Raw genomic sequence first — 24132 nt, 5'->3', positions numbered from 1 at the left:
TACTGTCACTTTTAACCAATTTAATGCATACATGCTGAATAAAATGATTAATTTCTTTAAAAGTGTATATCCCAAAAATTGTATTTATTTAAAGATTGTATTTAAATTCTAGAATGAATGCTAATCACTCCTCGCCCAAAGCTAAGTGCTTCCTGTCTCTCTCTGCTCCCACAGGAAGCTGTCTGGGGGTCTGGGTCAGCTGACGGATGGTGTGATTGGTCAGGATGACTTTGTACAGAAAAGACTTGACCGGTTGTGGCCCGGATATGACTACGTGGGCTGGAGGAACGACAGCTTGGGCCCTGGATATGTAGAGATGGAGTTCCAGTTTGACAGACAACGAAACTTCACCTCTATGAAGGTGAGAGTGAAGTAGGAATAGAAGTAAACATGACCAGGTTTTTTTTTTTAAACAGAATGCAAAGCTTGTACTTTTGATAAGGAGCAGTAATATTGTGAAATATTATTAAAACCTAAAATAACTGTTTTCTATTCGAAATTAGAATTTCTTTCTGTCATCAAAGCTGAATTTTCAGCATCATTACTCCAGTCTTCAGTGTCACATGATCCTTCAGAAATCATTCTAATATGCTGATTTGCTGCTCAAGAAACATTTATTATTATCATTATTGAAAAGGAAACCATGATACGTTTTTTAAGGATTTTTTTATATATATATTAATATATTAATTAATATATAATATATATATATATATATATATACTGACCTTAAAACCTTCTAACAATAGTGTATAATATTTAAATATGTGAGCCTTCAAGTGTTATTGATGCTTATTAATTCTCTTTTTAGGTTCACAGTAATAACATGTTCTCTCGGGGTGTGAAGATCTTCGCATCCGTGTCCTGTGTCTTTAAGTTGCACCTCATTTCGGAGTGGGAAGCAGAACGGGTGGAGTTTCACACCGTTCTAGACGACCGGAACCCAAGCGCTCGGTATGTGACGGTCCCGTTAAAGCACAGATTGGCTACGGCGCTGTGCTGCCGCTTCTACTTTGCTGACACTTGGATGATGTTCAGCGAGATCTCGTTTCAGTCTGGTATGAAATAAGAACAACTCACCTCTCCCTCCCTCTGGTATTCTCAGTATTACCCCATTAAAATACATCCAGAGCTGTGATATGCTATTCATATTATCATTCCCAATATCTTAATTTCAATTTACACTGTTGTTCAAAAGTTTGTGATCAGTAAGATTTAAAGGGGTCATATGATGCTGCTAAAAAGAACATTATTTTGTGTATTTGGTGTAATGAAATGACTCTTAACTTTTATAAAGAATATCTCTTTGGATTTGAGACTTTAGTCTTTGCAACTTTACAGATCTTCTTTATGCACCAAGAGCTTGTAACACTCCAAAGAGAAAGGAAACATTGAAATCGCATCATATGACCCCTTTAAAAAAAATGGTTATGACAGAAGTCTTATGCTCACCAAAGCTGGATTATTTGATCAAAAATACAGTAAAACAGTCATGTTGTTACAATTTCAAATAAGTATTTTCTATTTGAATGTGTTTTAAATGTAATTAGTTCCTGTGATGCAAAGCTGAATTTTACTCCAGTCTTCAGTGTCGCATGATCCTTCAGAAATCATTCTAATATGCTGCTCAAGAAACATTTCTTATCATTATCAGTGTTTAAAACAGTTGTGCTGTAATTCCTTGATGAATAGAAAGTTTTCTAACAAGATTAATATATGAAATTTTTTTATTTTTGAAGTGAAGTGAAAGTGAAGTGACATGTGGCCAAGTATGGTGACCCATACTCGGAATTAGTGCTCTGCATTTACCCATCCAAAGTGCACACACACAGCAGTGAACACACACAAACCGTGAACACACACCCTGAGCAGTGGACAGCCATTTATGCTGCGGCGCCCGGGGAGCAGTTGGGGGTTCAGTGCCTTGCTCAAGGGCACCTCAGTCGTGGTATTGAAGGTGGGAGAGAGTGCTGTACATTCATTCCCCCCACCTACAATCCCTGCCGGTACGAGACTCGAACCCACAGCCTTTAGGTTATGAGTCCGACTCTCTAACCATTAGGCCACGACTTTTTTGTAACAATAAAAAAGTATTTTCTGCCACTTTTGATTAATTTAATGCGTCCTTGCTAAATAAAAGTATCAATTTCTTTATACATTTGCAAATGCATATGTGACCCTGGACCACAAAACCAGTCATAAGGGTCAATTTTTCAAAATTGAGATTTATACATCATCTGAAAGCTGAATAAATAAGCTTTCCATTGATGTATGGTTTATTAGGATCGGACAATATTTTGTAGAGATACAACTATTTGAAAATCTGGAATCTGAGGGTGCAAAAAAAAAATCTAAATATTGAGAAAATCTCCTTTAAAGTTGTCTAAAATGAAGTTCTTAGCCATGCATATTACTAATCAAAAATTAAGTGTTAATATATTTACGGTAGGAAATTTACAAAATATCTTCATGGAACATGATCTTTACATAATATCCTAATGATTTTTGGCATAAAAGAAAAATCAATCATTTCGACCCATACTATGTATTTTTGGCTATTGCTACAAATATACCCCAGCGACTTAAGACTGCTTTTGTGCTCCAGGGTCACATATGTCCCTTGTAATCTTTAGGTAAAACTAGAGCCCAAAATCATTACTTAGAATTATAAATGCATTTTTAAGTGGGTGTAATTTAAGGTGTAGTAATTTCCTGTGTTTTAATTCTTTTCCACTGCAGCAACTAATGTGCTTCCTACCCAGAGGCCCCCAGTATTGACCCCTCCTTCATATGAGGTTAACAGCAAAGTACCACAAACGACACAAAAAACAGGTAAAGAGTCACTGTTCTGAGAAAACCCAGCATTTTTACAGTCAACATGAAGTCATTTGATACTGCATGCTTTCTTAATTCGTGTTATTCCAAAGAAAATGTAATGTTTGTCTAACCAAAGTCATATAGAGACTGCTTTTCCTGATTCAGTCAGTTCCCGATGAATACAAATGACGGAAATGTGTCACATTATGGAAGTAAAATGGGTTGTGAACACCACATCCTCTTGGCTTTAACTGAAAATGCCTGACTACTGTACTAACTTGTATTACACACTTTGACTGAACTTTAATAACCCATCTGTGTTTGACAGAGGACCAGACGACAGCAAAACCATTAAAACCAGGCCCTTCTGAAGAGGGCAGTACATCGATTCTGATTGGCTGTCTGGTGACTATTATTCTTCTACTAGTGGTGATCATCTTCCTGATTCTGTGGTGCCAATATGTGTGCAAAGTCCTGGAGAAGGTGTGTGTGTGTGTACTGTAATGTTTGTATTAATGAAACAGATTTTAAAGCTTGATATACTTGTAGCATAAAGTACCTTGGTATACCTTACTGAAAGGATGAGCATAGTTGAATTTGAATATGTGACATCTTTGAGAAGTAGTGTCTCTAAAATTTTCCCCTTGAAAGCAAAAAAAAACAAAACACTGGAATATCCACTTTATTTTGCAATGCAGAAGTAAGCTATTTTCAGTGAATGTGCGAGATTTCCATTTAATTAGCTGCTATAGGTAAATAACTAGATGAATAACAAAGTACTATTCGCATTGCTCATCAGTGTTTATGATTATGGCAATACATTAATATAAGACATACCAATTTGCAGCTTTGGCCGCACTGCTCTTAAGTTAAAAAATCGGTAACACTTTAGTTAAAGCATTTATGTATAATACAGTTCAAAGCTATTCATAATGTACGTTGTAATGCATTATATCTTTTCATAAATAGCTGTAAACAAAGTTAAAATGCATTATAATATTTGAAGGTTTGTTTGTCATGTGTTTTAACGCATTATACTTTCTAAAAATGTAACAATGAATAGATAGGTATTGTAATGTTTTATAACTGTGGTTACAAATATTCATGAGATCATCATATAGAGCTATATAAGGTACAAGTCATAGTTAATGCGGTTAAACAATTTTTATAATGCATTTTATGTAAAGGCTTTACGTAAAGTGTAAAACCAAAAAAATATTCTGCAACATGCTGTGTCTTAAGCAACTTTGCAAAACTTAAGCAAACATGCACAAAGCGCACGCATGTGGATTCATGATGAATGAGAGATACACAGTATATGAGCCAAAGTTTATTTGTATAGCACACTTCTCACATGCCAGTAGTTTCAGTTTTGTTTTAACTAGTGTTTTTGTTTTACTTACCGGTATTTTAAATTTTTTCTGAATGTGATTATAAAATGTGGTTTATACATAGATGCAAATGATCTGTGGGTTTCTTCTTGCAACAATGCAATTTTGACCCAGTGTAATTTAAATAGTCTCTCTCTCTCTCTCTCTCTGTCTCAGGCTCCGAGGCGTATTTTGAAGGAGGAGGTGACAGTGCGTTTGTCCTCTAGCAGTGACACTATAATTTTGCAGACTCCCCCGGTGCCCCCGCGCCTCTCCCTCGACCCACCCTATGAGAGGATCTTCCTGCTGGACCCCCAGTATCAGGATCCCGCTGCGCTCAGGAACAAACTTCCCGAGCTGTCGCAAAGTGCAGAAGCTTCTGGTATCATCTATTATATGTCTCAAACCCTGGAGAGCTACCTGACTATTTTTTAAGAATCGTTACAAATTATGTAGCCAGAATAAATATTGCACAATTTAAAACTATTGCCTTAAAGGGATAGTTTACCCAAAAATGATAATTCTGTCATTTACTCACCTTCAAGTTGCTCCAAACCTGTATGAGTTTCTTTCTTCTGTTGAATGCAAAAGAAGATATTTTGAAGAATGTTGGTAACCAAACAGTTGCTGGTAACCATTGACTTCCATAGGATGGAATAAAAATACTATGGAAGTCAATGGCTACCAGCAACTGCAACATTTTTCAAATTATCTTCTTTTATGTTCAACAGAAGAAAATATATATATATATTATTTTATTTTTTTTTAAGATAAAAAAAAAGCATTTGGTAAGTTCACCAAGGCTGCATTTATTTGATCAAAAATATAGTAAAAACAGTAATATTGTAAAATATTATTACAATCTAAAATAAAGATTTTATATTTTAATATATTTTAATTTATACCTTATTCTGCCTTCTTAATATTTTTGTGGAAAAATTCAGGAATTTTTTGATGAATATGAAGTTCAAAAGATCAGTATTTATTTATTTGTAACATTATAAAAGTCTTTGCTATCTCTTTTGATCAATTTAATGCCTCCTTGCAGAATAAGAGTATTAATTTCCTTTTCCGACTTCAAACTGAACTTTAGTGTAAGCACATGTACCTGAAACTGACTCATTTCCATCAGTCTGAGACTGACTATGATTCTAAGATATATTTCTCAGTTGCCTTAGAATGTGGACAAAAATAAAGACAACATCATTTTACTGGCAAATAGAACCGTCTTCACGTCAACCATGAATCCTAACAATGTTGCCCAGGTAGCCTACTAGGTTCTGGACCAGAGCTACTGTGAAGACTTTCAGTACATTACTGAATATCTGAACATGATGTCCTTTCTTAAACTAACCTCTTGTACTATCTTTTAAGAAATATTCTCTCTGAGTTCAATTTTTCATCCTGTTGAACTTGATTTCATTGACATTTGTTTCCTCAACAGTTTGCATGCTGCACTTTTCCATTCTTCCTCCTCTAGTCTTGCATTCTTTATCTTTTGCTTGCAGTCTATGAACTCCACCTGACCTTGTTACCAGACTGAAGGACTTACTTACGTAAGAGCTGCTGCTAGATTTTCCTATGGTAATTTTTGACACTGCGGTTTCTTGCACCCAGACACCTCAGGGTTTTGGTTGAAATAAAATGAAGTTGGCCTGTTCCTCTGTTGTCATCTTCTGCTTTTTCTGTCTCTCTTTCTTCCTCTTTCTCTCAATCTTCATCAACAAAGCGACAAGATTGTCAACATTTCAAATTTTTTTAAAGCATATATAGTACTTAAAGGGGATAATTCGGTCAACATTTACTCACCCTCATGCCGTTCCAAACCTGCATGTTTCTCTTTTGTCTGTGAAACACAAAATCATATGACCCCTTTAAGAAAAACACTGGAAATCTAGAGTGAGAGCCAAGGATTTTATGCAAAAGTGTTACTAATACTTTTTTTAATCTCAGTTGACCCTGATTATTATGTTACTACTGTTTGGTGACACCACGGTGTTGGATAGTAATACCATAGTACTGTGACATACAGTACTGTATGATATACAAAAGTTTTGTTTTGTAAGAGTTTCTTATGCTCACCCAGGCTGAATTTATTTAATAAAAAATACCAAAAAACAGCAATTTTGTGAAATATTATTACAATTTAAAGTAACTGTTTTCTATTTTAACATATTTTAAAATATTTTTTTTTCCTGTGATGCAAAGCTGAATTTTCAGCATAATTACTCCAGTCTTCAGTGTCACACGATTCTTCAGAAATCATTCTAATATGCTGATTTGCTGCTCAAGAAACATCTAATTATTATCAGTGTTGAATATTTTTGTGGAAATCATGATAATTTTTTTGTCAGTGTTCTTTGATGAATAGAAAGTTTGGTATAAAAACAGAAATAAATATGTTGCAACATTATAAATGCCTTTTAATGTCACTTTCAATCAATTTAATGCATCAATGTTAAATAAAAGTATTAATTTCTTTCTTACATACCCCAGACTAGTGTATACGCTGGTACAGTGATTAAAATATTTACATAGTAAGGTATTCATATTGTATGCCAAATAAAAAAATTAAAATAACATGGTAATACCCTAGTACGTTGTGGTATTTTGGTTGTTAGTGGAGCCCATGCATTCTTTCTTACATACCCCAGACTAGTGTATACGCTGGTACAGTGATTAAAATATTTACATAGTAAGGTATTCATATTGTATGCCAAATAAAAAATTTAAATAACATGGTAATACCCTAGTACGTTGTGGTATTTTGGTTGTTAGTGGAGCCCATGCGAGTGTGTTTCCGCTCTCAATCAGTTTAAGTATGTTAACATACTGTTGTTGCTGTTTCCAGGTGCATTTGTGTGAGGCCGAGGGTTTGGCTGAGTTTCTGGGAGAGGATGCACCGTTACCGGAGCAGGACGGCAGGCCGGTGCTAGTAGCAGTTAAACAACTCAGAGCGGATGCCACCAGCAATGCCAGGTTTGAGGGGAAAAAATACACACACCAAAAAAAAAACTGGATTGGAAAGTTGCATCATAGAGTGAGGCTTCTGGGAAGCTCTTGCTAAAAAGTTCGGAAATGGTTATGTAATTGTGTTTTATTTGGTGGGAAGAAAATGGATTGGCTCATGGATTAAAGTGCCCCATTATGGATTTTTTATTCTAAGTGAATGAAAACATCCTTCAAAGTCTTAAATCTGAAAGTGCACCGTGTATAAAGTTATTGTCTCTCAAAAGAAAGTGTCGACTCTGAATCATTGAAACGAGTCGTTTTTAAAACGAATCCCAAGCCGTTTCATGTTGACGTCAACATGAAACATTAGCATATTGTCCACCCACCTGTTGGTCTTTTGGCATTGGTCTGAATGAAAATGCAAATTCATTCTTTGCCACTAGGTGCCGCTTTTGGAGCGGTAAAATAGCGGTTTCCCCGGTAACGCTGTACACAAAGCAGCACTGTGCTCACAAACGCTGCTTTATCAGGCATTACAGGTATGATAAAATGAGACCAATCAGACCAATCACCGCAGATTAGCGTCACGCAAAGGAGGGGTTTGGAAAAATGAATCATTGAGCGAATCGTTTGGGAGCCGTTGAGCAAATAAGGTCAAAATAAATGCATATTATAAGACAATGAAAGTGTTTTTTTGACCTTGCATGCGTGTCAACCTGTTGTTGGGGACTCCCAAAACCAAAATAAGAACCTTTCATAACCCATAATAGGGGCACTTTAAGACAAACAACAGGCAAATGAAATGCAGTGTTTAACATTTTTTTGTTTATAAAGCATTTTTTGTTTTTTCAAAAAAAAAAATCTAATTTTTTTCTAATATATTCAATTATACTTGTTATCACTTCAATTATTTGATCATATATTGACTCCTTATAGACTCCTAATCCTTCATAAAATGTCTAAAATTGTTTATAAATACACAGTTATCATTGGAATTTTTCTGTCAGAAAGTGTTAATCTGTTTACAGCTGGAATTTATTTCTCATTTATTGTTGTCAGTCAATATTTACTGATGGATGTTGACCTGTAACCTTTCTCCTGATCCCATGATAACCTTTCTGACTTTTGTGTCCGTGTAGAAATGACTTCCTGAAGGAGATAAAGATCATGTCTCGTCTGAATAACCCAAACATCATTCAGCTGCTGTGCGTGTGCGTGAGCTCCGACCCGCTCTGCATGGTGACGGAGTACATGGAGAACGGAGACCTCAACATGTTCCTGTCCCAGAGAGAGATAGAGAGCACACTCACACATGCCAACAACATTCCGTCTGTCAGGTGTGTCCATCATTATGAAGAAGTCTGACATGTACAGTCTTTCATCTCCAGACAGGGGTCAATATCGCTATTCTAACATTCTTAACCTGCGAATTCTTCAACTTAACCTTCCAGTTTCAAGTCAGCTCTCAATTTATGATGGAAATGTTTCAGATTACAAGTTTTGAAGTGAGACCTCTGAGTCTTCAAGTCCAACGTGGAAATCATTTCAATGTGTTCTTTTTTGAAAACCTGAATTAAAGAACCTACATTTTTAAAGAAGTACCAGCAATCAGATTTTTTATTTTTTTTTTTACGATCAATTGCTAAACACAAAATGGAGCACAATTTTGCTAAACTTTATGCCGTTTTAAACCTTTATAATTTTCTTTCTTCCTTTCCATATGTTAATATTATTTATATACTATTATAGTATTTATTCATATTTCGCATTTGTTTTTATTTTTTATAATTTTAATTTAGTTTGTTTTAGTAGTTTTGTCATGTTCATTTGTCATTTTAGGTTTTTTATATTTCTATTTAGCTTTAATTTTAGCAATTTTAGCACTTAGTACTTTTTAAGTTTAATGCCAAGGCAACATTTCATATTTTCCTTAGTTTTTACAACTGAATATTTGCATGTTTCTTTTTATGTTTTCATGTAATATTTATTTATTATTTTTGTTTATATATTTCAGCTTTATTTAATTTAACAAAAACAGTCTTTAATAGTTTTGATAATAAAAACCGTTCTACACAGAAGACTCTTAACGGAATATCTGTGCTATTCTTATGAATTAGAATGTTCAAAAGACTTTTCAAATGACTTTTGTGTTGTATTCAAAGCCTTCTGAAGCCAAAATTTAGTTTTATATGAGAAAAAAGATCAAACTTAAGTTAAATTTAAGTAACACTTTACTTAAAGCCTATCTTTATAATGCATTATAAAGGTATTCATAATATACATTGTAATGCATTATATCTCTTCATAAATAATTGCATTTTAAATGCATTCTCAAATTTAAAATGCATTATAATATTTGTAGGTTTTTTGTTTTTCATGTGTTTTAATACATTAAGGCCCGGTTTCACAGACAGGGCTTAGACTAAGCCAGGATTAGGCCATAGTTCAATTAGGACATTTAGATAATTTTTATAAATGTGCTTAGAAAAAAACATTACTGGTGTGCTTTTTGAGACAAAACAAAGGCATTGATATATTTTAAGATCAGTCAGTGCAAGTTTCTTTCAGTTGAAACAGCTCAGACTTACATTTTAGTCTAGGAGTAGGCTTAAGCCTTGTCTGTGAAACTGGGGGTTTTCGTTTTAAAGGTGCAACAATTAATATTTAAGTATTATAATGTATTATAACTGTGGTTGCAATTATTCATAAGATCATACAATGCATTATAATGTGCATTACGAGGCACACTTAATGCATTAAAACTAATTTTATAATACATTATATATAAAGGCTTTTAAGGAAATTTCCATCTCCGTTATAGCTTTCAAGTCTCATTTGTGCTTTCACGCAGTCAGACGTGGTGCTGGTTGAATTTGATACTGGTTTGAAGCCAGGTCATGTTTTGTGTGCCCTTGCTGTTTTATTTTCATAAACTCAGACTCTTTTATTTCTGTCTCTGCAGCATTGCTGACCTGTTGCACATGTCGGTGCAGATCTCTTCTGGGATGAAGTACCTGGCTTCTCTGAATTTTGTGCATCGTGATCTAGCCACACGGAACTGCCTCCTGGACCGTCATCTCACCATAAAGATCTCTGATTTCGGCATGAGCAGAAACTTGTACAGTAGTGATTATTATCGTATACAGGGGCGCGCTGTGCTGCCTATACGCTGGATGGCCTGGGAGAGCATCTTACTGGTGAGAGAAAGAGAGGCTGTAAATGCTGTTCTTTTGAACTTTCTTTTCATCAAAGATTCATGTGTAAGAAATGCATCTCAGTTTCCACAAAAATAATAAGCAGCACAACTGTTTTCAACATTGATTAATAATAATAAATGTTTCTTGAGCAGCAAATCAGCATATTGGAATGATTTCTGAAGGATCATGTGACACTGAAGACTGGAGTAATGATGCTGAAAATTCAGCTTTGCATCGCAAGAATAAATTACATTTAAAATATATTCAAATAGAAAACCATTATTTTAAATTGTAGTAATATTTCACAATTTTACTGTATTTTTTCAATTGAATGGAGCCTAGGTGAGCTGAAGAAACTTCTTTAAAAAAATGACAATTAACTGTTAGGTGGAGACATCTGTCTACAGTGGCTTTCTTCCTTTGTATCAGTGCATTGTGTGTTACATGTGTGTGTTTTTTAGGGGAAGTTCACAACAGCTAGTGATGTGTGGGCATTTGGAGTAACTCTGTGGGAGATCTTCACTTTATGTAAGGAGCAGCCCTACAGCCTGCTGTCTGATGAACAGGTCATCGAGAACACCGGCGAATTCTTCCGAAACCAGGGGAGACAGGTACAACTTTACTTTGATTTTGGTTTTGATTTGAAGTGAGTGAATTATACTTTTCATCTGGTGAAGTTAGTCCTTTGATAAAGTCAGTTAATCTGAAGTTAAGTGAATCGTTCCGAGGTGAAGCAACTCGGCCTGAAGTGAATTGAACTGCATTGGAGTGAATCCGTTTGCAGCATCATTCTGAAGTGAAATTAGTGGGGTTCCTGTGGTCTTAAAAGCCTTAAATTCAGTTTGATCAAATTTAAGGTCATAAAAAATATTTAATACCTTAAATGTCACTTTATTTTGTGGACAGAACTAAACTAGAATCGCAGTATGGCCTAATGTGATTTTTAAACTTAAAAAGGCTGATTTAAATAATAAATGTGATGAGCAGCTGCCAGCTGGAAGTAAAGCATAGACATTTCAAAATAAGAGTCCTAGAGCATTTTGGTACAGTTTGCAATTAAAAGTCCCACATTATGCATAAAATCTTGGTAACACTTAAAGGCACAATATGTAATTTTTCGCCACTAGAAAGCGCGTATTCAAAATAAACAAAGAATCAAAGGCGTAGTTTGATGACGCCGTGACTGGGTGTGGAATCATGGGAGTTGTAGTCTTCATCCCCACAGCCGATGCAATCCGACGGGACTCGGGCAGAAATCATGTTCATGGATGAGCTAATGATTTATTAATGTAGTAGAATGAAGCAGGGTGAGGCTGAAAGCCTTCGAAGTGAAACGAGGCGCTGAACGAGCGCGACTCACGGCTGGAAAGTAGCGGAGCTTTTATTATGCCACAGTCGAGCGCTTCCGCTCCTTCCAGTCGTGCGTATGTGGGGTAAAGCAGCTCTGTTTTATCATACTAGATACATTTGAAAATTCTGTTATAATGCTACTCTGTGCGTTCGTCACCTGTCTAATAAAACGCATAGCATATTAAAGCATCTTTGGTGTTTGGTGAAATCGAGGGGTTATGACGTCATTGGCAGGCGACACAATGACACTATAGACACGCTCCGTGTCACTAGTTAAAATTGCTTATTTCTCTGGATTTAAACATTCTTCAAAACATTTGGGATAATGTAAGTACACAATTCAGCAAAATATATAACACTGTTCTAGTAGTTTTTGGATATTTTAATTTTAAAAATCTTACATATTGTGCCTTTAAGTATAGGGACCAATTCTCACTATTAACTAGGTGCTTATTAGCATACCTGTTATTAACATATTGGCTGTTTATTAGTACTTATAAAGCACATATGTGACCCTGGACCACAAAACCAATCTTAAGTAGCACGGGTATGTTTGTAGCAATAGCCAAAAATACATTGTATGGGTGAAAATTATCGATTTTTCTTTTATGCCAAAAATCATTAGAAGTTAGAGTAACTATCATGTGCCATTAAGATATTTTGTAAATTTCCTACTGTAAATATATAAAAACTTCATTTTTGATCAGTAATATGCATTGCTAAGAACTTCATTTGGATAACTTTAAAGGCGATTTTCTCAATATTTAGATTTTTTTGCACCCTCAGATTCCAGATTTCCAAATAGTTGTATCTCAGCCAAATGTTGTCCGATCCTAACAAGCCATACATCAATGGAAAGCTTATTTATTAAAAAAAAAGTCACTTAAGACTGGTTTCGTGGTCCAGGGTCACATATTCTAACCCTATATTCTACATCTCTACTTCCTCCCAATACCTAAACTTAACTACTTTACTAACTATTAATAAGCAGCAAATTCTGCGTTTATTTTCCATAATACAGAATAAACTATATCTGCATGTAATTCATTGTATACTCTTGAAGCTTCTCTCTGGGCCGCTTAATTGCTATTATTATTAAGTAAAATAGTTTGCGATAAATGATTTATTCTGGAATTAAACGGATTTGTTCTATATGGACATATGGTATTAATTTAATTTGGTCTTAAAAAGGAAAAGTGAAATTAAGTGAATTAGTCTAAATTAATGTGAATTGAACTGAAGTGAGGTCCAAAGTAAAGTGATTCATTTTTTTCAGGTAAACTCTGAGACTGATTGAGTTCACAGTCACAGGACGCAAACCTTTACATGAACTGTAACATCATTTACATGGATGTTTTATTTAAAAGACTTCTACATATTTTGCCCTCTCTTTCTCCCTAGATCTTTCTCTCCGCCCCACCACTCTGTCCATCCTCTCTGTTCGAGCTGATGATGCGTTGCTGGAGTCGTGACATCGCAGACCGGACCACTTTTCACAGATTGTATCAGGCCCTGCGAACTTTTGCGCCCCACTCATGACCGACACCTGCTCTACTGTATTAACCTGGAGGAAAACTGATATACAAGTCTTCTGACTGCTCGCCAGTCGCTGAGGTAGAGCAGGAACATTATAGCCACAATGTAGCGCCATTAGAGCGGTAGACATCCAATGGAGGAGAGATCTAGAGATGATGAGATTTCACAAAAGGCATTCATTCATTTATCCACTCACATATTCATCTCCTTTGGGACTTTTTTCCCAATCCATAGACACTTGAGATTTTTTTTTTTTTGACTTCGTTGTTGTTCTTTCCCTTTTTTCTTTATCATATATGTTATTTCTGTTTTTTTTTTTTCATTTTCCAACAGTGACTCTTGAGCCTACTGTATATTCTAGGCAGAAAGAACCAACTGGACGAATGTTGTGTTTGTCAAAACTGTGGTTGCGTATCGTTAAGCACTGCTGTCTTTGGTTTTTATTTAGTTTTTGATCCTTATTTACCCCCACACTGGAGTTACTGTGTCTTATGATAGTAAGTGTTGTTTTGCTCTCTAAATATGAATGTTTTTACAGGTTCTTTGGATATAGCCGGGTCAGAGACTTGCTCTGCCTGGATCTAGCAGAACTACTGTTATAGTTAGATTAAAAACCCTTTCGGAGGAGAAGGGAGAGGGTTATAGAGCCAACAATGGACTGACGTGCAATTGAATGCACTGTTTCTTCCCCTAACTTCTAACAGGCCACTTTAAAGTCAGCAATCAGAACAGACCAATGGACCATGATTCATCCGTGCATGTTTCCAAAGAAGACAATGTTCGTTATTGTAGTGTTTCATCAAAATGTAATAGCTTGGTTCTTGGTTAATGTTTAAAAAAATAAGGAGCATTTCCATTGGGATGCGTCAAGATGTTCTTGGGGTGAATTTTACCTTCAGCCTCCAAATGCAGATGTCCAATTAAAGAAGTAAAATGGGTTGTTAATGCCATTTCATGTTGGCTTTAAAGGAATAGTTCATCCAAAAATGAAAATTTGATGAACATTTACTCACCGTCAGAATGAAAGTCCAAACATCTGATTAAAAACATCACAATAATCCACAGAAAAAAAGCAATATTATGGATAGAGGACTCGTATTTTAGCCTGAAGCATCAATTTAAGTTAAAAACACTTTATTGATGGATTAGTTGTTGTTGTTTTTTTTACAAAAAATGCAGCTTTTTGCTTCACAACATGTTAATTGATGGACTGGAGTGGTGTGGATTACTTGTGGGTTGTTGTGATGTTTTTATCAGCTGTTTGGACTCTCATTCTGACGGCACCCATTCACTGCAGAGGATCCGTTGGTGAGCAAGTGATTGCTAAATTGACCTAAATCTGTTTTTATGAAGAAACACACTCGTCTACATCTTGGAGGGTCTGAGAGTGAGTACATTTCCAGCAAACTTTCATTTTTGGGTGAACTGTTCCTTTAAAATCCAGCAAAAACCAGCAATATTTCACCACCACAGACAAACAAAGTGAATTTCAACTCAGTTGCAAAGGAAAACACTAGACTTCCTTGTTATTTGCATACAGTTCTACAATTGCATTGTTGTTTTATCTAAATGAACTAAGTCTGGCTGAAGACATACAGGACCAATTATATCTCTATTTTATCTCTGTAGAAGGCACATGATTATGGGGGAATATGTATGTAAGTTTAAAATTTTTCAAAGCACATTTTTCTTTCTTTCTTTTAATCCACTTTAATGTTTTATTAATGCCATTTAATGTTTTTAGCAAATGTTTGTGAATGAGTGTTGCGCCAAAAACACACATTTGGTGTACTATGATGTAACCAAGATCTGATATTTCCATCTTTTTTCATCAGTGTGTACTAGTTTCTTCATTCCTTTTCTGTAGTTTTTGTTTACTGTATTTCAGAAATTGTCTTCAAATGTACAGGAGAAGTTTTATTGTTTGGCTGCTGAAAGGTTTGGCTATGCAGGACGTTTTGAAGCGTCCTCCAATAGCACTGGGATTTCGATTGAATGTTGGTGGTAGGAAAGCTTAGGAGAAGGGCAACCACTAAAACGCAATCTCCCAGAAGCCTTTGCTGAAGTGAGCCTGAGGCAATTTCTGTTATTACTGATCAGAGTTTGCTTTTCACTACATATTTAGAGACCAAGGGTGCATGTCCGTGTGAATGCGTGATACTGCGAGTGTGGTTTTGTTTCAAGTGAAATTAAATGTACCTTCTTTTATCATTTAGTATTCAATAACTGTCTTTCATTCAAACCTTTTTACTCTCTGTATGTGTCCTCCATGTACATTACATAAGCAGAGTAGATACTGTATGTATAGTAATATATTGGGGACTAAGGAAGACTTGTTTTCTTTCATCTTCTTTCTTATTTTCCATAATAAATACAGATTTTGCTGTATCTCCGGTGTTAATGTGTTGTACTTATACTGAATATTATTTTATTTTTTTCTACATATGAGTAGTGCATATATTGTGTGTGTGTGTGTGTGTTTAAAATCCAGCAAAAACCAGCAATATTTCACCACCACAGACAAACAAAGTGAATTTCAACTCAGTTGCAAAGGAAAACACTAGACTTCCTTGTTATTTGCATACAGTTCTACAATTGCATTGTTGTTTTATCTAAATGAACTAAGTCTGGCTGAAGACATACAGGACCAATTATATCTCTATTTTATCTCTGTAGAAGGCACATGATTATGGGGGAATATGTATGTAAGTTTAAAATTTTTCAAAGCACATTTTTCTTTCTTTCTTTTAATCCACTTTAATGTTTTATTAATGCCATTTAATGTTTTTAGCAAATGTTTGTGAATGAGTGTTGCGCCAAAAACACACATTTGGTGTACTATGATGTAACCAAGATCTGATATTTCCATCTTTTTTCATCAGTGTGTACTAGTTTCTTCATTCCTTTTCTGTAGTTTTTGTTTACTGTATTTCAGAAATTGTCTTCAAATGTACAGGAGAAGTTTTATTGTTTGGCTGCTGAAAGGTTTGGCTATGCAGGACGTTTTGAAGCGTCCTCCAATAGCACTGGGATTTCGATTGAATGTTGGTGGTAGGAAAGCTTAGGAGAAGGGCAACCACTAAAACGCAATCTCCCAGAAGCCTTTGCTGAAGTGAGCCTGAGGCAATTTCTGTTATTACTGATCAGAGTTTGCTTTTCACTACATATTTAGAGACCAAGGGTGCATGTCCGTGTGAATGCGTGATACTGCGAGTGTGGTTTTGTTTCAAGTGAAATTAAATGTACCTTCTTTTATCATTTAGTATTCAATAACTGTCTTTCATTCAAACCTTTTTACTCTCTGTATGTGTCCTCCATGTACATTACATAAGCAGAGTAGATACTGTATGTATAGTAATATATTGGGGACTAAGGAAGACTTGTTTTCTTTCATCTTCTTTCTTATTTTCCATAATAAATACAGATTTTGCTGTATCTCCGGTGTTAATGTGTTGTACTTATACTGAATATTATTTTATTTTTTTCTACATATGAGTAGTGCATATATTGTGTGTGTGTGTGTGTGTGTGTGTGTGTGTGTGTGTGTATGTATGTATATATATATATATATAATTTTTTGTTTGGTTGTTTTTTGCTACCACCAATCTTACATTGAATGTTTGACTTTGGTTTGGCTGTGGACTCAGTCACTGAATCCAAAGGAATAGATGATGTATTACTTTGTGTGTTGGGCTCTAAAAGTATTGAAAACCTTCTCTCATGGTCTTAAAACCAAGGTCATGGTTCTTTAAACATGTACAATGGTACAGTCATGATATTGTGAAATACGGTATTGTTGTAAATGGCAGGCTGTATTTCATAGCACAGGAGCCTGTTATAAAACTACTGATAAAAACTGGTCATATCATGGTTATTAGGTTATACACATGCACCATGGTATCCTTGGAGTACCATACAAATGTATTTACGTGCATCGTATTACCATGTACCTACTGCAGTGTTTCTGTCAGTCATGACCAAACGTAATTCATATAATCGAAATGCACATATATAATCACGTAACCACTCTTAAACTCAATATGTGAGAAGAGCGCGAGACTCATTGTGTGAGTGTATATACACATCACACATGAGCGCGAGCAGCTCTGCTGTTACTAGAGAGAGTCCTGCAGCGTCACGTGATCGTCAGTCAGGAAAAGAAGGAAGAAAGAAGGGTGGAAAACTGTCCAATAACACGCTCAAAAGGCAGGTTAAACATCGATATAATCTCAAAATGACGTTCTAGATCTCTTAAAACTTTCTCTTAGTGAGTTTCTCTATCTTTGTAACACGGCTTTAGCAGTTATTATACGCTAGAAGCAAGGCTGCATTTGATGGTTTAATCTCAAGCAAACCACTCGAGCTGTGAGTCGAGAATGACTGTATTATTAAGACACGTTGACTTTTCTCCGCGAGTTGTGCTTATTATGCATGAGTTTCGTACTTTACGGGTATACATGAGATTGATAATGTTTTAATTAGCTTTTAACACCTTCTTGTACGTTGTTAAAGCATATTTATGTGCTACAGATCTATCTGACTGCATGTATCCGCAGCATTCTGACGCTCACTTGAAATGTAACGTTAGTGTAAATATGTTTTTTAATGTTTATTTTTGAACGCACGTTGGGATAAAACTGCTGTCTGGATCACTAAAACTTTTGCAAGTAGACTCTATTGGCTGGTTGGGTCACTAACACTGTGTTTTTACTGTGACAGTACCACGGAGCAGTATCATGTATCATGGTGTTTACAAAAAAACTTGAAACGGTTTCCAAGAACAGCATTTTTAATGTCACTAAACGTGTTTAAAACGTTGATACTACCATGGTGCTTATTGGTTACTTTTTTTGTACTTGCAAATTAAAGATAAAAAAAAAGCAGTGATCGGATATCAAAGGCTAATACTGTGGTTCTTTGATATGCTACTGTATCATGACATTTAGATGCAAGATTATGTGGTACTACCAGAAAATACCATGGTAAAGTGATAGTATTAGATGGCAATACCATAGTATCTTTTCATGCTTCTCACAGCATGAACAGAATATCAAGGAATTTTAAAATAAGAGGCTTGGAAGAGTCACTAATATATATTTTATATGAATATGATGTTTTATCAGAATCAGAAAAGGGCTTTACTGCCAGTTGTGTTAACTTTACACACACAAAGACAATGTCTTGGTGACAGGAGCTTCCAGTGCAAAGAAAAAGTACAGACATGCATAATAATAACGCTAATAATAAAGATTTGTATTATTTTAACTTTTTTTAATCAAATATCTGTCACATGGCTTTGACGCTATGTCTGATTCATGTGTAGTTTAGTCACTTCCACAGACTTTTATTTATGCCACTTGTTTTAAGAAAGAGGAATTTGTGTGTTTTAAACCAGGTCAGATGTGTGAAGTAGGATGTTCCGATATATATGACACCTCAGTCATTGACTTCACTCTATTTTTTAGATCAGAAATGGGATGGAGAAGTTCGGCAAGTGCTGGTGTTTTGATTGACTGTTGGAAGCAGGCCACACGTGAAGGGTTCAGAGAAGAGCTTTGAAAGAAAGGTGACTTTACATCTAGACTACGGTTTGAAAGTTTGGGGTTGGTAAGATATATATATATTTTTGTAAGAAATTAATACTTGTATATAAGTGACTTATTTATGTATTTGTTCAGAAATGGCATGTTTTTTATTCAATAAGAGGAATCGTCATTGTAAAATCAAACAGCCTTTGTAGGCAAATAGAGTCAAGATGTTGTAGGAAGTAAAACACAATAAAATCAATTTAAAAAAATTTTTTTTAATTTTTTTACCCGCATATATTTTTACTAAAGCGTTTTAGTACATGAAGTACATTGCATTTCCTTTAACGCTGTTAAGTGTTGACCTAAAATTATTTTTGAACCAGTTTTGTATTGATTCATTGGAACTCACATTTTGACCTGATGTTAACTCTTTATGCAAATTTTGACACTCAAGTTTAATTCAGAGATGTTATGAAAACATCTTTGTAATATTCTCATATTCACAAGTTGAGGAAGGATTGCAAAATGAATCTAATGACAGCCTTTAAGAAATGTAATCGTCAAATAAAAATGTTTTAAAATCGTATCTTATAATTACAACATTGAATAGCATCATACATTGTCTGATAACTGATAGTTATCTGAGGGAGAATGTGAGCACTGTGTGCTTAGGCGCTGCCGTTCTCAGCGCCGTCAAAATAAAAGTCCCGCCTCGAACGCATCGGCTAAACAGGAAAACCTGTCAGCCGATGCCGATATTTAAAAAATGCCAAATATCGGCCGATATATCGGCCTTGGCGATATATCGGTCGACCACTATTTGTGTTAAATCAATATTATTAAAGTAAAATATTATCAGTATATCTCTAATATTTGCTGTAAATGTATTTCCGGTGTCATCTTTATTGATTTCTGTTTCAGAGACCATTATGAAGTTGAATGAGAGGAGCGTGGCACATTATGCCACATGCAACTCTCCTCCAGACAAGACAGGCGTCCTCTTTAAGAAAGGGGAACGGAACACGGCGTACCACCGCCGCTGGTTTATTCTGAAGGGCAACATGCTGTTCTACTTCGAGGAGAGGGACAGCCGAGAGCCGATTGGCGTCATCGTCCTGGAAGGCTGCACGGTGGAGCTCTGCGAGTCGGAATCCGAAGAGTTCGCCTTCGCCATTAAATTCGATTGCGTCAAAGCGAGGGTCTACAAGATGGCCGCGGAGAACCAGGCCACTATGGAATCGTGGGTCAAGGCTCTGTCCCGGGCGAGTTTCGACTACATGCGGCTGGTCGTGAAGGAGCTGGAGAGGCAGCTGGAGGAGGTACAAGAAGAAGCCAGATCTTCACAAGCCAAAAGCAAGCCGAAGAAGCACCAGACGCAAGTGCAAGGAGCAACAAGCTTCCAACCCGCAACCTTTTCGCTACAGAATGCCGCCATTACGGGGCCTTCGCAGGAAGGGATGTCTAGCAGAGAAAATGGGGTTTCTTGGAGTAAACCCACCAGCGTGCCAAACGGTGTCAGCGAGGGCTGCGTCTGGGAAGGGGACTGCGGGAGGGGGGATGGAGTCAAACCACCTCCGGTACCTCCGCGGAGGAAGACCAACGGCGGGTCACTCGAGAGCCCTGTTTCACCCGGCACAGGCTGCTTCTCCAAACTACACGACTGGTACGGCAAAGAGGTGGCTGAACTGAGAATAGAATGGCTGCAGAGCCAGTGAATGAAATCCACAAGAGACTCGAAATATACATCCGCACACAAGACATGCTTAGTGCAATCTCGGTTAAAGGCATAATAGGTCAAATTCATCTAAAAACAAAGAGAGCATTAGAATGATAATCACTCGTCCACTGTTACTGATGTTTTTTATTTCATTAAACAAGACCAAGCCATTTTTTAAAGGAACATTCTGTCATTGTTTATTCACCCTCATGTCTTTCCAAACCTCTCTAGAAAATCTAGTTTAAAAGTTTTTAAATACAGGAGGGTACAATAAATGTTTTATCAACTGTATGCACCAATGTGACAAAGTAAACGGCAATAGTAAATAGTGCAACAGCAATAGTGCAATATTTTTCATTGTTTTAAAAACCTGAAAGTATGCTGAAAATGTACTCCCCTCATTCCATCTAAGATGAAGATGAGTTTGTTTCTTCATCAGAGCAGATTTGGAGAAATGTAGCATTACATCACATGCTCACCAGTGGATCCTCTGCAGTGAATGGGTGCCGTCAGAATGAGAGTCCAAACAGCTGATAAAACATCACAATAATCCACACTAACATCTTGCGAAGCTTAAAGTTTGTAAGCCTGTTTGTAAGAAACAAAAAATCCAAATAATAATCCATAATAGCCTACGATGCATTGTTTTGGATTGTTTTCGCTTGTAAATGGTGCTTAATCTGTGCATATTTCTCTCCTGATTCAGACTAGATGAATTTTACTTGTGGATTATTGTGATGTTTTTATCAGCTGTTTGGACTCTCATTCTGACGGCACCCATTCACTGCAGAGGATCCATTGCTGAGCAAGTGATGGAATGCTAAATTTTTCCAAATCAGTTTGCGCGAACAAACATTTGCATCTTGGATGGCCTGAGGGTGAGTAATTTTTAAGCAAGTTTTCATTTTGAGTTCAACCATTCCTTCAATACAATGAAAAACATTGCATTTCCTTGAACTTTGTTGTGAGTTGACCTAAATGAATCTTTGAATCAGTTTTGAATCGATTCATTAGAACACACAGTTTGAACTAATGCACAAAAATGAATTTTACAATCTTTATGCTATGTTTGCTACTTAATTTAATTAAGACATGCTCTTAAAATAATCTTAACATTCCTGTACTTAGCCGTTTGTGAGACAAGGAAGGTTTGAAAAACAAATCTAATGATGATGTGTGCAAGTCTTACAAACCGATATAATAGCTCTGTGTTAGGAAAAGCCTGACATTTGTGTTTTTGCATGTTTCTCAAGGTTTGACGTTATAATGTCAAACATTGCTTCTCACATCTCGTTGACATTAAAACTTGCATCATGTGTCTTGATGCACGTTGATGCGAGATTTTAAGTGAAAAATACAAATTTTGGCACACAAAGATTTATGACTTTACAATACTCAGATTTGGTGCATAGGTTGTATGGACTAGATTTATGGTGCTTTTAAGTTATTTTTGGAGCTTGACAGTCCCAGTCCCCATTGTAAAAAAAGAGCATTCTGGATGTTCAGCCAAACTACTTCTTTTGTGTTCGTTGAAGCAAGAAAGTGATGCTGGTTTGGAACGACATGAGAATGAGTAAATGATGATGCCGTTTTCTTTTTTTGGATGAACTATTCCTATAAATTCTCGCACTTAGATCCATTTTGGGATTTTCCTAGAACCTCATGTTGAAGTGACTTGACATTTCCTTCTCATTTGTATTTTTTTTTTTTTTTTTGAGGTCTCTTACTTGCATAACAACATGAATTTCCTTTTTCACAATGTTTGTCTTGATAAAAAAAGACCTGATTTTCAGATTCACAGACACTTGAATGTTAAGTATTACGGTGCCAAAGCTGGTCTATGGCAATTTGTAATCATTTTATAATATAAAGTAGCAAAAAAAAAAATTGCTTAACAGCACAAAAAGTTAGATGTATCCCAAGATTTTTGGCAGTGAATTTAATGCTGCATTTTACGAGATCTACAATCCAACCTGCCAAAAACATAATTGCCTAAATGATTTCTAACTTTAAAGTATGTAAAAGTGTCTCAGACAATGGACTTGTTTAACTAACCAGCTAGCATGTAATCTTCTGTTGATGGATCTTTTTTCTAAGCAGCTCTAAACCACGAGTATTCTATTTTAGGTTAAGCTTTGCTATGCTTAATGATATATTATCATTCTTGCCAATAGGCGTGTTAATGCTTTGCCTTGCCTTTTAAAATGACCAATTATAGTCATCATCATACTGTGACCAACATTTAATACGTTATAGAATATATACAGACAGCTTATTAATGGCTTTTGTAAATGCATTTTAATGGTACAAATTGTGTGCAATCCTATAATCATATTTGGGGAGATTTAACCTATAGTGACGCTAAATGGGATACGTGGCTGTCCAACCGCAGTGTCTTCAGATTTCATCTAAAACATTGTGTTAGATTCCACAACGCAGATAGGAAAACACCAGCAAATAAGAGATGAATTTGGATAAACAGCTTGTGTATTAACCAGGTACTGATAGTAAAATGACAACAACCGCAATAAAGTTAACTTGTTGCTGAATAATGTTGTATTGCAATAACCAAATCTGAATGTTTGGTCAAAACGGCCTTTGAAAATCACATTGCGTAGAATATTACATTTGAAGGAATTAAGAATGTACGTTTAATGTTTTCAAATGAGTCGAATAAAGATGAGCATCCTCATAAAATATTTATAGCGTTTTGTTTTTTAATAAAAACGTGAAGTCCCACAGTCTCACCACAAGATGGCTCAGCATTACTGTGCATAAAGGTTCATGCACAGATCCTGTCATTGCATTAGTTAGACATCTCCATGTAATTCATTTAATTTTGTATTTTATTTTTTTGTATGGAGAAGCATTATTTGATGGATGGTTTCTGAAACCCACTGTAGTCAGATTTCCTGTACATTTCTTTAATATGTTGTGATGTGCATCATAAAAAAATTGAACATTATGCTCTTCATGACCTTTTTACAAGGACATGAATGTAAACATTAAGTTTTGAGTGGATTGTACAACTGTGGAGTATTTATTTCTACGTTGAAGATTTCATACATTTTCATACAATTGTATACTATCTCACAGCTAGCAACACGCTTTTAATGGACATCATACATTTGACGACGGAAACTTCTAAATCTATCACGTGAAGCCACAAAGTAAGCACTGAACTTAAAGCTGTTTTTAAAATAAAAGTCCCAAAGCGCTACATTAAATTGAAATACGTCAAATAGTCAAAGTAGCGTCCGATTATGTTAAATGCTATGCTTCCGACTATTGTAAACATTTATTTTTTACAATTATTATGCGTGCAATTTGTATGAGCTATTAGTAACTGACTGACTTTTCACATTTTAGTGAACGGCGCAAAAAAAAAAAGTAATCTATATGTTATATATATATATGATTACACTATTTTCTGTTGTGAAATATTACGTATATCATAGATAGAGATAATAATAATAATAATTAAGAAGGTTACAGACGCCACACGGCTGACTTCTCACACTAAATGGGACTTTTATTTTGCCGGAAGCTCAGATGTCTCGGAACGTCAAGGATAGTTCGTCGCTTGTTGTCGCCGTGTCCATGGAAAGTTTGTGGGGTTTTTTTTTTCCTTCTTGAAAGTTTACGCAGGGCTGTTGTTGCGCGCA

At 35.7% G+C, this 24132-nt stretch overlaps 2 protein-coding genes across 5 annotated transcripts in view; both read left to right on the top strand.

The window, feature by feature from the left end:
• The window catches only part of LOC107594585 (discoidin domain-containing receptor 2-like), a 27440-nt gene extending 14179 nt beyond the window's left edge, over positions 1-13261 (top strand). The window contains exons 6-15 of the mRNA XM_016284677.1: positions 175-361; positions 812-1058; positions 2740-2832; positions 3146-3300; positions 4365-4585; positions 6966-7166; positions 8279-8476; positions 10102-10336; positions 10798-10947; positions 13088-13261. Coding sequence (XP_016140163.1) covers positions 175-361; positions 812-1058; positions 2740-2832; positions 3146-3300; positions 4365-4585; positions 6966-7166; positions 8279-8476; positions 10102-10336; positions 10798-10947; positions 13088-13225 — 1825 coding nt within the window. The 3' untranslated portion in view covers positions 13226-13261. The remainder of the gene's footprint in view (positions 1-174; positions 362-811; positions 1059-2739; positions 2833-3145; positions 3301-4364; positions 4586-6965; positions 7167-8278; positions 8477-10101; positions 10337-10797; positions 10948-13087) is intronic.
• A 4177-nt stretch (positions 13262-17438) lies between these two features.
• pheta1 (PH domain containing endocytic trafficking adaptor 1) lies at positions 17439-20864 on the top strand. Of its 4 annotated transcripts, none has more exons than XM_016284649.1 (3): positions 17439-17587; positions 18688-18788; positions 19672-20864. In XM_016284649.1, the coding sequence occupies exon 3, from the start codon at positions 19680-19682 to the stop codon at positions 20463-20465; it is 786 nt and encodes a 261-aa protein (XP_016140135.1). In that variant the 5' UTR covers positions 17439-17587; positions 18688-18788; positions 19672-19679; the 3' UTR covers positions 20466-20864. The 4 variants fall into 4 exon arrangements, with proteins under 4 accessions (XP_016140135.1, XP_016140137.1, XP_016140138.1 ...); XM_016284651.1 differs by having other exon boundaries at positions 18688-18825; XM_016284652.1 differs by having other exon boundaries at positions 18688-18829.
• The last annotated feature ends 3268 nt before the right edge of the window (positions 20865-24132 follow it).

Source organism: Sinocyclocheilus grahami, unplaced genomic scaffold (genome assembly GCF_001515645.1).
Source record: "Sinocyclocheilus grahami isolate Dianchi unplaced genomic scaffold, SAMN03320097.WGS_v1.1 scaffold186.1, whole genome shotgun sequence".
Taxonomy (NCBI): domain Eukaryota; kingdom Metazoa; phylum Chordata; class Actinopteri; order Cypriniformes; family Cyprinidae; genus Sinocyclocheilus; species Sinocyclocheilus grahami.
Note: the sequence above shows the minus strand (reverse complement) of the source record. Positions and strands in the feature narration are given on the sequence as shown.

Coding starts and splice junctions, on each gene's coding strand:
- pheta1 (XM_016284649.1), top strand. CDS start 19,680: ATGAAGTTGAATGAGAGGAGCGTGGCACATTATGCCACATGCAACTCT.